This window comes from Chiloscyllium plagiosum, unplaced genomic scaffold, assembly GCF_037043375.1.
Source record: "Chiloscyllium plagiosum isolate Xiang-an unplaced genomic scaffold, Cpla_swu_hap1 HiC_scaffold_22, whole genome shotgun sequence".
NCBI classification, from domain to species: domain Eukaryota; kingdom Metazoa; phylum Chordata; class Chondrichthyes; order Orectolobiformes; family Hemiscylliidae; genus Chiloscyllium; species Chiloscyllium plagiosum.
The window spans coordinates 10,963,116-10,979,885 of NW_028270160.1; the positions used below are offsets into that span (position 1 = coordinate 10,963,116).

Sequence of the window (16,770 nt, forward strand, 5' to 3'; positions counted from 1 at the left end):
TGAATCATAATTGATTTCTCAGACAGTCTTAAGGTGAATGAATTGTAAAGCAACCAGGAATTGTTGAGATCGTTTTCCTTCATTTGGGCAGCAAGGGGGTCAAGGATTACAGAGGGAGCTCACAGCCAACACCAGTGGACGCCACAATCAGATTGGCCCCAATTGAACTGAAAGACAGAGAGGGCTATAAGCATCTACTCTGGCTCACCATTCTCATGTTGTCATGTTCCCCCACACGGGGTGGATCAGCAGAGGTTTGGGTGTTTCTTGTAGATTATCATTCTGCAAGCTTTCAGGAACATTGACAGCTCCAAACGTGACTTTATCAACACCGTGGAGTACACTTGGGGAGATCTCCTCAGAGGTTTACTCGATCCACCCTGGGCCATAGCAGTGCCAGATATTTGGCTTGAACAGACAAGAGTATGATCTAGATCTTTGCTGTTTGCTTTAGGCTTGAACCGAGAGTGAGTTACTATCCTGATCGGATCAGCGACTCCCGGCTGCTAAGTTATGGCATGTCAACTGGGAGCTGACAGAGCCTCCCTCAGTATGAGAGGGACAAATGAGGGGCAGTGACATCTCACTCCCAGACAGCTCCAGCAGACCCTCACTCCTCGTCCCCGCTCACCTCGACACCTCCAGTAGACCATCACTACCCATCCACGCACCCCAACGTCTCCAGCAGACCCTCACTCCCTATCCCTACACCCCAACAGCTCCAGCAGACCCTCACTCCCTATCCACATACCCCAACAGCTCCAGCAGACCATCACTCCCCGTCCACACATTCCAACAGCTCCAGCAGACCATCACTCCCCATCCACACACCCCAACAGCTTCAGCAGACCCTCAATCCCCATCCACACACCCCATCAGCTCCAGCAGGCCCCTACCCCCTATCCCCTCATTCCAATAGCTCCAGCAGACCCTCACTACCTATCCACACACCCCAACAACTTCAGCAGACCTTCAATCCCCATCCACACACCCCATCAGCTCCAGCAGGCCCCCAATCCCTATCCCCTCATTCCAATAGCTCCAGCAGACCCTCACTACCTATCCACACACCCCAACAACTCCAGCAGACCCTCACTCCCTATCCCCTCACTCCAACAGCTCCAGCAGACCCTCACTCCCTATCCCCACACCACAACAGCTCCAGCAGACCCTCACTTCCCATCCACACACCACAACAGCTCCAGCAGACCCTCACTTCCCATCCACACACCCCAACAGCTCCATCAGACCCTACTCCCTATCCCTACATCCCAACAGCTCCAGCAGACCCTCATTCATATCCACACGTCCAACAGCTCCAGTAGACCCTCATCCCTATCCACACACCCCAACAGCTCCAGTAGACCCTCACCCCCCAACCATATGCCCCAATGTCTCCAGCAGACCCTCACTCCCCATCCACACACCCCAACAGCTCCAGAGACCCCCACTCCCCATCCACACACCCCAACTGCTCCAGCAGACCTTCTCTCCCCATCCACACACCCCAACAGCTCCAGCAGACCCTCTTTCCCCATCCCACACCCCAACTGCTCCAGCAGACCCTCACTCCCTATCCCCTCACCCCCCAATAAATCCAGCGGCCCCTCACTCCCCCTCCCACTGCCTCTGACATCTCCAGCAGCCCCTCTCTCCACATCCCCAATGCGATAGCTTTACGTAAATTGTCACACAATTGCCCTGACTGGAGGCTCGGTGTGAGACTGGGGTTAAAAGAAGTAGGGGTGGAATAGTCAACATTCCTTACAAACGTATTCTCCAAAGGCAACAGCAGTACTAATTGGAACATTTCTGAGCATGTTGGGGGAGGCAGCAATTTTAATCGAGAGATCAAATGACTGGAGGTTATTCCACATGATCTAGCTTAAAGCAAATCCTGATGGTCTCCGAATACCGTCATCCTGCTCAAGGGTGAAAATTTGTAACAACCCTGATGTGGGAATTAAAATTACCATCAACCCATCTGGGTTAGCCAGCATTCCTCTGTAATTGACTTAGTCACTCTGGGAAACCACAGGCCCTTGCCGTCATCCCTAACCTTTATTCCTGAGCGTTAGCTCTTCCTTCTTCAGCGAGTCACATATCTCCAGTTGAGTGGTCACAAAGATGCAGGTCAATGAAGCAGAAATGCGGAAGACATCGAATTAATGAGAAAAATGTCCTTCTGCTCCCTCCTCCTTAATCTTCTCATTGCACTCGACATACGTTAATTATGTTCTCATGTCCTCTAATCACACGCAATTCATCTGCTGGCGTCTGAGTTATGTAGGACCCTCGTCACGAGTATAGACTCGGAATCATGTCGTTTTTATGTTTCTGGGGTCTTTCTCAATGACGGAGTGGATAATTACATGGCCTGGCATAGCTGCCGAGTTGTAATGATCAGACAAGTCTGAGGGGCACTCTCCATCTCTGCTGAAGTAAATAAAAGCTTCTCTTTCCAATTTTCTGCCAAACAAGTCTACTCTGGCAGTTCTGCTGCGTTTAAGCCACCACCTAACTAATTTCAGCAACACTCGGCTCCTCCTCCCTCCTGTGCTAACCCATCTCTACCTCAGTGGCCTCAACGATCTCTCAATATGAAGTGCATTTCAACCACCTATTTTCAGGCCATGCCTCTAAAACAACAGAAGGCATGGTCACAGAATCCCAGCAGTGTGGAATCAGGCCATTCGGCCCAACAAGTCCACACCGACCCTCCAAAGAGTAACCTACCCAAACCCATTCCCCTACCCTATTACTCTACATTTATTCCTTACTCATGCACCTAACCTACACATCACTGAACATTGTGGGCAATTTAGCATGGCCAATCCACCTAACCTGCACATCTTTGGACTGTGGGAGGAAACCGGAGCACCCAGAGGAAACCCACACAGACACGGGGAGAATGTGCAAACTCCACAGAGAGTGTCACCCAAGGCTGGAATCGAACCTGGGTCCCTGGTGCTGTGAGGCAGCAGTGCTAACCACTGATGAACTGAGGACCTTAAGTGCATTACGACTGGTGAGATACCAGTGTTCACTGTTGTAATGTTAGAATCTCAACAATCAATTTACATGCCATAAACTCTCGCCAATGTGATAATGGCCAGATCATCTGTATTTCTATGATTTGGTTAAGAGATAAGTGTTGGCGAGGAGACCGGAGGACCCCCCCATCCGATCTTCCATAGGAACTTTCATTGTTACCCAAGATGGCGGACAGTGTCTTATAGCAAACAGGTTGGGACTCTATTTGCTGGAGTTTAGAATGAGAGGTGACCTTACTGAAGCATATAGGACTCTTAAGGGGCTTGACAGGAAAATGCTGAGAGGATATTTCCATCACAAGAGAGTCTAGGACAAGAGAGCGTGGTCTCAGAATAAAAGGGCACCAATTTAAGACTGAGGTGAGGAGGGACGTTTGTCCTTCAGAGGGTTTGGAATCTTTGGAATTCCTTGCCACAGAGATCTGTAGGGGCAGAATCCTTGTTGAGAGAGAGAGAGAGAGAGAGAGAGAGTTAGATTCTTGATCAGTCGGGAAATCAACATTTACAGGGAAAGGGCAGGAAAATTTTGGATCAGCCGTGATTCTGTTTGGAAGGCAGGGCAGACTTGAGGGGCCGAATGGCTTACTCCTGTTTCTTAAGCTGTTGGGTACAGCCTCCTGTGGTAGTTGGCACCCCCTGACAGTGCAGGGCTCCTTCAGTACTGGTGCTGGGACTGGAATCTTTCCTTTCACCCCAAGGGGTGTTGAGGGGAGGCGGGGGATTTAATTGTTCAGGCAGTAGTAGGAGAAAGTGAGGACCACAGATGCTGGAGGTCAGAGTCGAAGAGTGTGCTCAGGTCAGGCAGCATCCGAGGAGCAGGAGAGTCGACATTTCGAGTATAAACTCTTCATCAGGAATGTATATGGGGCATCCACTTCCCTTCACCTTCGCCTGATACAGTGTGTTGTGGGAGGAGCCCTGGGTCATTGTCCTAACTGAGGGCGGCACGGTGGCTCAGTGGTTAGCACTGCAAATTCACAGCGCCAGGGCTCAGGGTTCGATTCCAGCCTCGGGCGATTCCTCTCTGTGGAGTTTGCACATTCTCCCCGTGTCAGTGTGGGTTTGCTCTAGTTTCCTCCCACAATCCAAAGATGTGAAGGTTAGGTGAATTGACCATGCTGAATTGCTGAAAAGTGTACAGGGATGTATAATAGGTCAGGCAGCATCTGAGGAGCAGGAAAATCGACATTTCAGGCAAAAGCCTTTCATCGGGAATGAAGGCAGGGAGCCTCTGGGGTGGAGAGATAAATGGGAGGGGGGGGGGGTGGGGCTGGGGGTGTCCTGAAACAGACTCGCCTTCCCACTTATCCGTTCGACCCTCCTCTCTGACCTATCACCTTCATCCCACCCCCATCTACCTATTATACTCTTGGCTACCTTCTCCCCAGCCTTACCCCCCCCCCCCCCTCTCATTTATCTCTCCACCCTGGAGGCTCCCTGCCTCATTCCTGATGAAGGGCTTTTGCCCGAAATGTCGATTTTCCTGCTCCTCGGATGCTGCCTGACCTGCCGTGCTTTTCCAGCATCACTCTAATCTAGACTTTGATTTCCAGCATCTGCAGTTCCTCACTTTCGCCTACAGGGATGTATAAGTTAGATGCATCATTCAGAGGAAATATAGGGCAATGGGTTTGGGTGGGATACTCTTCGGAGGGGCGGTGGGGACTTGTTGGGCCGAAGGGCCTGTTTCCACACTGTAGGAATTCTAATTCTGTGGGCCATTTGAGGCTCCTTAAGGAGAATGAACCTCAGGAACCCTCATTCGGAACCACTCACCCAAGGGGTCCAAGGCTTGACGCACTGAAAGCACACACCTGTCCTTGCCGCCAATCCCACTCTCCCAACAATCGCCAGCACCACTACCATCCTGTGACTGGCACCACTCACTGGAGATGATCCAGCAATGACCCTAGACAGCGGTGGGGCTGGTACTGCCAATGGTCACCAAACAAAGGCCATCACCTCAGAATAAGGGGTCGCGTCTTTAAGACAAAGATAAGGAACAATTCATTCAGGGAATAATAATTCTCTTTCCCACAGAGGGCTGTAGAGGCTGGGTCATTAGGTACATTCAAGGCTGAGATAGATGGATTCCTAATCCGGAAGGGAATCAGGGGATTTGGGGATCCCTTGAGTTTTTTCTATGGAGAAAAGGCAGGAAAGTGGAGTTGAGGCTTATCAGATCAGCCACGATCCCTTTGAATGGCAGAGCAGGCTCAATGGGCTGAATGGCCTACTTCTGCTCCTATGTCTTTTGGTAATGGACTCCCCAGTGACGCACTGCTCAATACAGCCCGCAGTCCCTGGCTGGAAGGGTCACTTCTGCTGGCTAGAGTGGAGCATCATGGGATTGTCCTTCCAGAAGAGAGATGAGCTGGCACTCCCGAGGGCTCTCCAGCACTGGCCGAGACCCCCATTGTTTCTAGAAGATTCTGCCATGGGAATGTCTGCCTGGAGTTTGTGCTGAATACATAATACATAGAACATAGAACAGTACAGCACAGAACAGGCCCTTCAGCCCACGATGTTGTGCTGACCACTGATCCTCATGTTTCTGTGACCATATGCATGTCCAGCAGTCTCTTAAATGTCCCCAATGACCTTGCTTCCACAACTGCTGCTGGCAACGAATTCCATGTTCTCACAACTCTCTGTGTAAAGAACCCGCCTCTGACATCCCCTCTATACTTTCCTCCAACCAGCTTAAAACTATGACCCCTCGTGTTAGTCATTTCTGCCCTGGGAAATAGTCTCTGGCTATCGACTCTATCTATGCCTCTCATTACCTTGTATACCTCAATTAGATCCCCTCTCCTCCTCCTTTTCTCCAATGAAAAAAGTCTGAGCTCAGTCAACCTCTCTTCGTAAGATAAGCCTTCCAGTCCAGGCAGCATCCTGGTAAACCTCCTCTGAACCCTCTCCAAAGCATCCACATCTTTCCTATAATAAGGCGACCAGAACTGGACACAGTATTTCAAGTGCGGTCTAACCAAAGTTTTATAGAGCTGCAACAAGATCTCACGGCTCTTAAACTCAATCCCCCTGTTAATGAAAGCCAAAATACCATATGCTTTCTTAACAACCCTGTCCACTTGGGTGGCAATTTTAAGGGATCTCTGTACCTGCACCCCAAGATCCCTCTGTTCCTCCACACTGCCAAGAATGCTAGGACCCAACTCCACCTTGATGTGAATTTCCTTTCTCACCTCTGTGCCTGGCCCCTGTGCCTGTGCCTGTGCCTGGCCCACCATTCCTTGCCCCTGGCGAGCTGCTGTCATCTCCACTCCCTGCCTTGTGATACAGAATGTCTGTTTGGCATATGTCCATTTTGTGTGGGAAATTGTGAAGGGGCTTTTCAGAGTGAATTACACCTTCCACGTTGAGAACTCCTCAATTACACTGGGAGTGAAAAGTAGATCCAGGAAATGTTCCCACTTCCTGTAATGCTGAAGAGTCTGATAATCCCTTAGGGTAGGAGGACGTGTAGATAAAGTGGTTAAGAAGCTTATGAGATACTTGCCTTTATTAGCTGTTTAAGAGCAGGGAGGTGATGCTGGAACTGTGTGAAATATTGGTTAGGCCACAGAGTGAGAGTATTGCTGTTCTGGAATCCAGATTATAGGAGGGATGTGAGAGGGTGCAGAGGAGATTGACCAGGATGTTGTGTGGGCTGGAGAGTTTGGTTAAAAAGAGAGATTGGACAGAATGGGGTTGTTTTATTTAGAGCAGAGGAGATTAAGAGGAAGCATGATTGAGATGTATAACCATTATGAGCGGCATAGATAGGGTAGACAGGATGAAACTTTTCCCCTTGGTAGAGAGATCAGTGACTGTGATGGGGGGAATAGTTTCAAGATATGGGGTGGAAGATTAAAGGGGTTGTGAGGAAAAGTGTTTCTCCTGGGAGGTTGGAAATTTGGAACTCACTGCCTATAGGGTGGTAGAGGCAGAAACCTTCATAACATTGAAGAAGTATTTTGATGTCAAAGCTATAATCCAAGTGCTGGAGAACAAAATTAGAATTGACAGGTGCTTGTTTTTGACCTGTGCAAGACATGATGGTCTGAAGGAGCACGGCAGGTCAGGCAGCGTTTGAGGAGCAGGAGAATCAATGTTTCGGGCATAAGCCCTTCATCAGGAATCAACGCCAACTCTCCTGCTCCTCGGATGCTGCCTGACCTGCTGTGCTTTTCCAGCACCACACTCTCGACTCTGATCTCCAGCACCTGCAGTCCTCACTTTCTCCCTCCATGATGGGCTGAAGGGTCTTTTTTTGTGCTGTAGACCTGTACGACTGTAGGTTGGGAGTTGGTTTGTTTCGAGCTCTCTCTGTCATGGATAGTAGCTGAGACCATTTCTAAGTGTTCCCTCCCTCTCAATAGCTCAGATGTAGGATGTTTTCCAAGTTATATGAGAGAAAACCTCAGAGACGTATATGAGGCAAAGATATTGACATTGACATCTGGTCATAACACCAAGTCACGGAGGAAGATGAATACAGCATTTCCGTGGATTAACTTATGGAATCAATGTATTAACTGAATGTTTCCCCTGTAGCCTGTTGACACGGTTTTTCCTAGCTATTAATGGCATGTAGCTTTTTCCCATAAACAAAGGCCATTACATTGATTTTTTATCACACACATCTGCAATGTGTCTGAATTGTCTAATGGACTGACAGCCTTGCAATGTAATTCCTTTAATGTCTTTTCCTCTGTCTCTCCCTTTCCCTCTCTGCCTCTCTCTTTTCTTAATTCAGAAGTTTCTTAAAATCTCCCTCTTTTTGGTCCAAAACTCTCCTTATCTGATCCAGTGTCAAATTTCTTTGCTTGGAAGAATGTCAAGTGCTTCCTATTTTTCCAGTGACGACATGCTCACTGGTGGCTTCTCAGTGACTGAGTAATAACTAGTGTCTGACCGGCTGCTGAATCATAAAAAAGCAGACAGTTCCCAGGCTCGATTCCAGACTGTGCTCTGAGTGACTACTGTGGATATATTTCATCCCAATTAAATTCTGACTTGGTGTCCCACACACGCCTCTGTTCCTTGGGATCTTTTAACCCTCTGAATGTTCTACGTAAGTGGATGTTTATGTGGAATTGTTTTCTTCATTCTAAGTGCAGGAGGTTGGTGTGTGTACAGTCACTATGTGCCTGAGTTGCAGACCCTGCCCCTGACCTTTTCATTGCTGTGTATGAATACAAACAGCAACTTGACTTGCTCTGCAACACTCTGAGCTCTGAATCAGCGTTGGTGAGCTCAAGTCACACTCCAAAGGCTTGTGCACTTAATCCAGACTGACACTTCTGACTGAGTGCTGCATTAAGGCAGAGTCAGTCAGAGTCATAGAGCATGGAAACAGATCCTTTGATCCAACCAGTCCATACCAACCATAATCCCAAACTAAACTATTCCATCCTGCTGCATTAAGCCTATATCCCTACAAACCTTTCCTATTCATGAATTTATCCATATGTCTTTTAAACATTGTAACCGTACCTGCATCCACCACTTCCTCTGGAAGTTCATTCCACACACGCACCACTCTCTGTGTAAAAAGAAAGTTTTTAAAAAGTTTTTCTCTTCTCACCTTAAAAATATACCCCCTAGTTTTGAACTCCCTCATCTTAGAGAAAAGATCCTTGCTATTCACCTTATTTATACCCCTCATGATTTTATATACCTCTATAAGATCACCCCTCAATCTCCTACGCTCCAGTGAAATAAGCCCCAGCCTATTCAGTCTATTTTTTGTATCTCAAGCCCTCCATACCCAGTAGCATTCTGGTAAACGTCTCCAGTTTAATAATTTCCTTCCTATAACAGGGGGATCAGAATGCACAAAGTTAAAAATCACACAACACCAGGTTATAGTCCAACAGGTTTATTTGGAAGCACTAGCTTTCGGAGCGCTGCTTCAACCACCTGATGAAGGAGCAGTGCTCCGAAAGCTAGTGCTTCCAAATAAACTAGAACCTGGTGTTGTGTGATTTTTAACTTTGTCCACTCCAGTCCAACACTGGCACCTCCAAATCAGAATGCACACAGTACTCCAGTAGAGCCTCACCAACATCCTTACAGCCTCAACATGATGTTCCAACTCCTATACTCAGAGCTCTGAGCAATGAAGGCAAGCATGCTGAATGCTTTCTTAATCACCTTGTCACCTGTTTTCAAAGATTACCAAATTTCACAGCTTTATGTACCTGAACTCCTAGGTCTCTCTGTTCTACAACACTACCCAGAGCTCTACCATTAACTGTACAAGTCCTGTCCTTGTTGCTTTTACCAAAATGCAACACCTCGCACTTATCCAAATTAAACCCCCTCTGCCACTCTTCAGCCCGTTGACCCAATGGATCAAGATCTCTTTGTAATTTAAATAACCCCAGTGGAGTGCCTCAAGGATCGGTGCTGGGCCCTCTACTTTTTGTCATTTACGTAAATGATTTGGATGCGAGCATAAGAGGTACAGTTAGTAAGTTTGCAGATGACACCAAAATTGGAGGTGTAGTGGACAGCGAAGAGGGTTACCTCAGATTACAACAGGATCTTGACCAGATGGGCCAATGGGCTAAGAAGTGGCAGATGGAGTTTAATTCAGATAAAAGCGAGGTGCTGCATTTTGGGAAAGCAAATCTTAGCAGGACTTATACACTTAATGGTAAGATCCTAGGGAGTGTTGCTGAACAAAGAGACCTTGGAGTGGAGGTTCATAGCTCCTTGAAAGTGGAGTCGCAGGTAGATAGGATAGTGAAGAAGGTGTTTGGTATGCTTTCCTTTATTGGTCAGAGTATTGAGTACAGGAGTTGGGAGGTCATGTTGCGGCTGTACAGGACATTGGTTAGGCCACTGTTGGAATATTGCGTGCAATTCTGGTCTCCTTCCTATCGGAAAGCTGTTGTGAAACTTGAAAGGGTTCAGAAAAGATTTACAAGGATGTTGCCAGGGTTGGAGGATCTGAGTTACAGGGAGAGGCTGAACAGGCTGGGGCTGTTTTCCCTGGAGCGTCGGAGGCTGAGGGGTGACCTTATAGAGGTTTACAAAATTATGAGGGGCATGGATAGGATAAACAGGCAAAGTCTTTTCCCTGGGGTTGGAGAATCCAGAACTAGAGGGCATAGGTTTAGGGTGTGAAGGGAAAGATATAAAAGAGACCTAAGGGGCAACTTTTTCACACAGAGGGTGGTACGTGTATGGAATGAGCTGCCAGAGGAAGTGGTGGAGGCTGGTACAATTGCAACATTTAAGAGGCATTTGGATGGGTATATGAATAGGAAGGGTTTGGAGGGATATGGGCCGGGTGCTGGCAGGTGGGATTAGTTTGGGTTGGGATATCTGGTCAGCATGGACAGGTTGGACCGAAGGGTCTGTTTCCATGCTGTACATCTCTATGACTCTATAACCATCTTTACTGTCTACTATACCATCAACCTTGGTGTGATCCACAAGCATAAGAACCATGCCTCCTGTAATCTCACCCAAATCGTTTATATAAATGACACACTGCAGTTCCACGTTGAACTGACTCAAATTTGCCTCTTCCGTTTCTCGCTGTCTGAAGAAGACCCAAGGCCAGTCTTCTAATCCCAGTTCCGATTACTGTCGATAAAGAGAATAAACGGGATTGAGAGTGTGGTGCTGGAAAAGCACAGCAGGCCAGGCAGCATCCGAAGAGCAGGAGAGTTGATGTGTCGGGTAGTTAAGCCGCTTACCTGTCTTACAGTTGCTTCTGTTTTACAACACTCACAGTTTCAATTGGAAATGAGCTCCTGAATGGCTGCATACGATTTCCCTGGTCACTGTTGTATTCATACAGAAACTCAGGTTAATGCTCTTGAGGGCAGGCAGTTCAAATCTCACCACTACGGCTTGATGGCACTTAAATTCAATAAAATCTGGAATTGAAAGGCAGTCACAGAAATGGTGACCGTGGAACTATTACTGATTGTAATCTGGATCACGATTGTCCTTTTGGGAAGGATAGCTATTGTTCTGAATAACGGTCACTGGACTTGAAACATTAGCTCTCTCCCTCTATCTCAATCTCTCTCTATCTCTCTCTCTATATCTCTATCTCTCTTTCTCTCCACAGATCCTGCCAGGCCTGCTGAGTTTCTGTTTCTGATTTCCAGCATCCGCAGTTCTTGGTTTTATATTAATCTGCCATCCTTACCTGGTCTGGCCTACATTTGACTCCAAAGCCACAGCAGTGTGGTTGACTCTTTACTGCCTCTGAAATGAGCCCTAACAAGCGGTTCTGTTCAAGAAGTTGACAATAGGTGCTGGCTTTGCTGCTGGCACCCACCTCAGATGAAATCCTAAAGAAAAGGCTTAGCATTTGGGGCTGCACGGTGGCTCAGTGTTTAGCACTGCTGACTCACAGCGACAGGGACCTGGGTTCAATTCCAGCCTTGGGTGACTGTGTGGAGCTTGCACATTCTCCCTGTCTCTGCGTGGGTTTTCTCCCACAACCCAAAGATGCGCAGGTTCTGTGAATTGGCCATGCCAAATAGGGACGTGCAGGTTAGGTGCATTAGTCAGCAAATGTAGAATAATAGGCTCGGGGAATGGCTCTGAATGGGTTACTGTTTGGAGGGTCGGTGTGGACCTGTTGGGCCAAATGGCCCGTTTCCACACTGTAGGGATTCTATGAGGATTTCCATTGAGGTGTGATTATTTGTGGGGATGTAGCATTCTGTACTGGGAGGACATTAGGAATTCATCCCAGTCAGGAATCAGCAAATCGAGGGGACAAAACCGAAGGAAATTGATTAAGCAGAGGTTTCTGTTAACATCATATGAGTGGTGACATCCTTTGCAGTTGATGCCCTGTGCTCAGCACGTCCTCATGTAACTCCTCAAGCTTTCTCAACAATTTCAATTCTCACCTTTCTTTTAACTTACTTTAAAAAATAATAATTCTGTGGACATGGACATTGTTGGCTGGGCCAGCATTTACTGCATCTCCGTATTGTCTTTGAGAAGGTGGTGGTGAGCTGCAGTCCATATGGTACAGGGACACACACAGGCAGGGAATTCCAGGATTTTGACCCAGTGGCACTGAAGGAATGGTGATGAACTTCCAAGCCTGGATGGTGAGTGGCTTGGAGAGGAACTTGGTATTTGGGAGCAAATTAACCTTGTCTTTATTGGCTCTCGGGATGTAGGTGTCACTGGCTAGATTACCATTCATTGCCCATCTGTAATAGCCCAGAGGGCAGCTAAGACTCACTCGTGTTACTGTGGGTCTGGAGTCACGTGTAGGCCAGATCAGGTAAGGATGGCAGATTAATATCAAAGAACTGCTGGAAATCTGAAATCAAAACAAGAATTGCTGGAGAAACTCAGCAGGTCTGGCACCACCTGTGGAGAGAGAAACAGAGTTAACATTTCAAGTCCAGTGCCCTTCCTTCAGCATTTCCTTCCCTAAAGAGCATTAGTGATGCAGATGGGTTTTTCTGATAATCGACAACAGTTTCATGGTCATCATGTACTTTAAATACCAGATTGTTATTGATTCCAATTTCCACTCTCTACAAATCCTGGATTTGTACCCAGGTGCCTAGAATATTACCTGGATCTCTAGATGAGTAGCCTAGTAATACTACTGCTAGGCAATTAAATGGGAAAATCTATGTACAGGTCACCACTGAGGCTCAAAAGAATGGGAGAAACAAGACTAATCACCACCTTGTGCCAGTGAAAGCTCAGAACTGATTGAAGATACAGATCTTTTTAAGCCCATGGCTGTTCCTGATTATCTCTGGTTCCAGTCTTGACCTCTGAACCTGGTAAAGAAAAGTGACTATAGTCTGTCAGGGTTGGAGGGTTTGAGCTATAGGGAGAGACTGAATAGGCTGGGGCTGATTTCCCTGGAGCGTCAGAGGATGAAGTGGTGACCTTACAGGGGTTTATAAAACCATGGATAGGGTAACTAGACAAGGTCCGTTTCCCCAGGTTAGGGGAATCCAAAGCTAGAGGGCAAGGATTGAAGGTGAGAGGGGAAAGATTTAAACAGATGCAAGGAGCAACTTATTCATGCAGAGGGTTGGTGTGTTTATGGAATAAGCTGTCAGAGGAAGTGATGGAGACTGATACTGCATTTAAAAGGTACCTGGATGGGTATATGAATAGGAAGGGTCGGGAAGGATATGGGCCAAATGTGACTAGATTAATTGAGGATAGCTGGTCAGCATGGACGAGTTGGATCGAAGGGTCAGTTTCCATGCTGTGCCACTCTCATGAGGGAGATCATGCACACCGATGGTGAATTTAACCTGAGAGACACTGTGCCTCAGGCAAGGGCAGAGGTTGAGAAGGTGGGACACTTGCATGGTGACCTCAGCCAGTGAGGGAATTGAACCCCCTCCCAATGTTGGTGTCACTTTTTAATACAGGCTAGCTGTCCAGCCAACTGAACTAGCCATCTCGCTCACTTCCTGTTTGCCGCAGGGGCTGGTGCCCTGAGGTTTGGACGACATCTGATTGGTCTTTCAGTTTCAAGAGTGCGCACTCGATTGGCCATTGTCTCTGTGTACAGGAGCGGTATCAGCCCCGACTCCAACTTAGTCAGTGCTTCCGCCCAGTGCAGAGGGGGTCAGTTAGAACGAGAAAGAGGGCCAGGGGGCAGTCACCACTCAGAGACAGGCCCAACACCTATTCCCTGAGGGTAAATGCGCCACTCCCGGGGGTATTGTCCAAGCCTCTGGGGACATAACCGGTTGATGTTGAATCTCCTTGTGGCTTGTTCCAGGTGTGGGTCCCATCCACATGAATGAAGTTTCGTGCAGTGGCTTCGAGAAGTCCCTGACGGACTGCAGCTTCCGTGAGGTCAACAACGACAACTGCAAACACGAAGAAGATGCAGCTGTCCGATGCAATGTTCCACACATGGGCTTCAAGAGTAAGGTAAAAGCAAAGTTACCCTGACTCTGGTGATTGCTGGATAAAGTGACCCATTGGTGACTGACCTACATTCCCTTCAAATGGTTCCTGCTGGTGTGTGTGTGTGTGTGTGTCAGTGACCCTTACAGCCCAACCCTGATTCATTTTGTAGGACATGGGCGTCGCAGGCCGGGCCAACATTTTCTGCCCCGTCCCACTTGCCCCTTGAGAAGGTGGTTAAAAACTGGGAGAAAGGGGGGACTGCAGGTGCTGGAGATCAGGGTCAAAACGTATGGTGCTGGAGAAGCACAGCCGGTCAGGCAGCATCCGAGGAGCAGGAGGGTCGACATTTTGAGCATAAACCCTTCATCATTCCTGCTCCTCGGATGCTGCCTGACCAGCTGTGCTTTTCCAGCGTCTCACTTTTTGACTTGAGAAGGTGGTGGTGAGCTGCCTTCCTGAACCACTGCAGTCCATGTGCTGTAGACTGACTCCACAGCATCTCCAGGGAGAGAGTTCCAGGCTATTGACCCAGTGACTCTAAAGGAACAGTGATATATATTTCCAAGTTGGATGGTGAGTGGCTTGGAGGGAAACTTGCAGGGGATAGTGTTCCCATGTATCTGCTACCCTTGCAAGAGATGCACATCTGTGTGTGACTCTATAAGACTATAAGGCACTGGAGCTGTGCTAGACCATTCAGTCACAGAATTCCTACAGTGTAGGAGCAGGCCATTCGGTCCATCAAGTCCACATCAACTCTCCAAAGAGCTTCCCACTCAAACCCAACTAGCCCTACTCCATCCCTATAACCCTGCATTTCCCATGGCTCATCTACACAGCCTACACATCCCTGGACACTTTGAGCAATTTAGCATGGCCAATCCACCTAACTTGCACATCTTTGGATTGTGGGAGGAAACCGGAGCACCTGAAGGAAACCCACGCAGACACGGGGAGAATGTGCAAATTCCACACAGACAGTCGCCCAGGGCTGGGTTTGAACCAGGGACCCTGGTGCTGTGAGGCAGCAATGTGAATCACTGAGCCACTGTCTGACCCTGACCCTGACCCTCATCCTAACGCTAACCGTCACAGCCCAGCATGTCTTCTTCATCATTCACTGTGATCGTGGCTGATCTGATAATCCTCAAATCCACTTTCCTGCCTTTTCACCATAACCCGCAATTTACCAACTAGTTTACATTCCATGCCTGTATTTCTGTGTGCGCCTCTATTTGTCTGTCTCTCTATTCATCTGTGAGGGTGTCTACATGAGTGCGCCTCTGACAGTGCAACACTCACTCAGTACTGACCCTCCGACAGTGCAGCACTCCCTCAGTACTGACACTATGACAATGCAGCACTCCCTCAGTACTGACCCTCCGACAGTGCAGCACTCCCTCAGTACTGACCCTCCGACAGTGCGGCGCTCCCTCAGTACTGACCCTCCGACAGTGCGGCACTCCCTCAGTACTGACCCTCCGACAGTGCGGCACTCCCTCAGTACTGACCCTTCGACAGTGCAGCACTCCCTCAGTACTGACCCTTCGACAGTGCGGCACTCCCTCAGTACTGACCCTTCGACAGTGCGGCACTCCCTCAGTACTGACCCTTCGACAGTGCGGCACTCCCTCAGTACTGACCCTTCGACAGTGCGGCACTCCCTCAGTACTGACCCTTCGACAGTGCGGCACTCCCTCAGTACTGACCCTTCGACAGTGCAGCACTCCCTCAGTACTGACCCTTCGACAGTGCAGCACTCCCTCAGTACTGACCCTTCGACAGTGCAGCACTCCCTCAGTACTGACCCTCCGACAGTGCGGCATTCCCTCAGTACTGACCCTCCGACAGTGCGGCACTCCCTCAGTACTGACCCTCCGACAGTGCAGCACTCCCTCAGTACTGACCCTCCGACAGTGCAGCACTCCCTCAGTACTGACCCTTCGACAGTGCAGCACTCCCTCAGTACTGACCCTTCGACAGTGCAGCACTCCCTCAGTACTGACCCTTCGACAGTGCAGCACTCCCTCAGTACTGACCCTCCGACAGTGCAGCACTCCCTCAGTACTGACCCTTCGACAGTGCAGCACTCCCTCAGTACTGACCCTTCGACAGTGCAGCACTCCCTCAGTACTGACCCTTCGACAGTGCAGCACTCCCTCAGTACTGACCCTCCGACAGTGCAGCACTCCCTCAGTACTGACCCTTCGACAGTGCAGCACTCCCTCAGTACTGACCCTCCGACAGTGCAGCACTCCCTCAGTACTGACCCTTCGACAGTGCAGCACTCCCTCAGTACTGAGTGTGGAGGCTGTGCTCACATGCTGTTTATTTTATATTGAGGCACAAGAAACGGGTGGATCAAGGAGACACCAGATTTATAACACAATTCAATTCAACTTCAGAAATTAACCATGCAGAGAGAACAAAGAGAAATATGCTGACACTTCCCATTAGAGCTAATGGCTTTAGTTTAACATATGGAGTGTGTGCTTCAGCGGCCTGCAGAGTGCTGATTGGACAGATCGCTGAGTGAGCAGCGTGAGTGGAAATGTGTCTGTCAGTGTGTCCCTGTACAGGCCCTGACTCAACAACTACCAACACATTCTGAAACTGCAGCCTGTTGTCTCGGTGTCATCATCTCTGTGTGTGGAAGCCCTGTGTTCAAATCCCACTCTGGAGAGCTACTAAGCTGACATTTTCAGCATTTTCTTGTTTATTTGTTGATGGGATGTTGGCGTCACTGGTAAGACCAGCATTTGATGCCCATCCAAAGTCACCTGTGAACTGAGTGGCATTTGGGGCCATTTCAGAGAACAGTTAAAAG

The 16,770-nt window shown here is 48.6% G+C and overlaps 1 protein-coding gene across 2 annotated transcripts in view; it reads left to right on the forward strand.

Moving 5' to 3' along the window:
- Positions 1–16,770, forward strand: part of loxl4 (lysyl oxidase-like 4) — a 139,917-nt gene that overhangs the window by 90,797 nt on the left and 32,350 nt on the right. For both annotated transcript variants that reach the window (XM_043713008.2, XM_043713009.2), the window contains exon 8: positions 13,810–13,964. In XM_043713008.2, the coding sequence (XP_043568943.1) occupies positions 13,810–13,964 (155 nt within the window). The remainder of the gene's footprint in view (positions 1–13,809; positions 13,965–16,770) is intronic.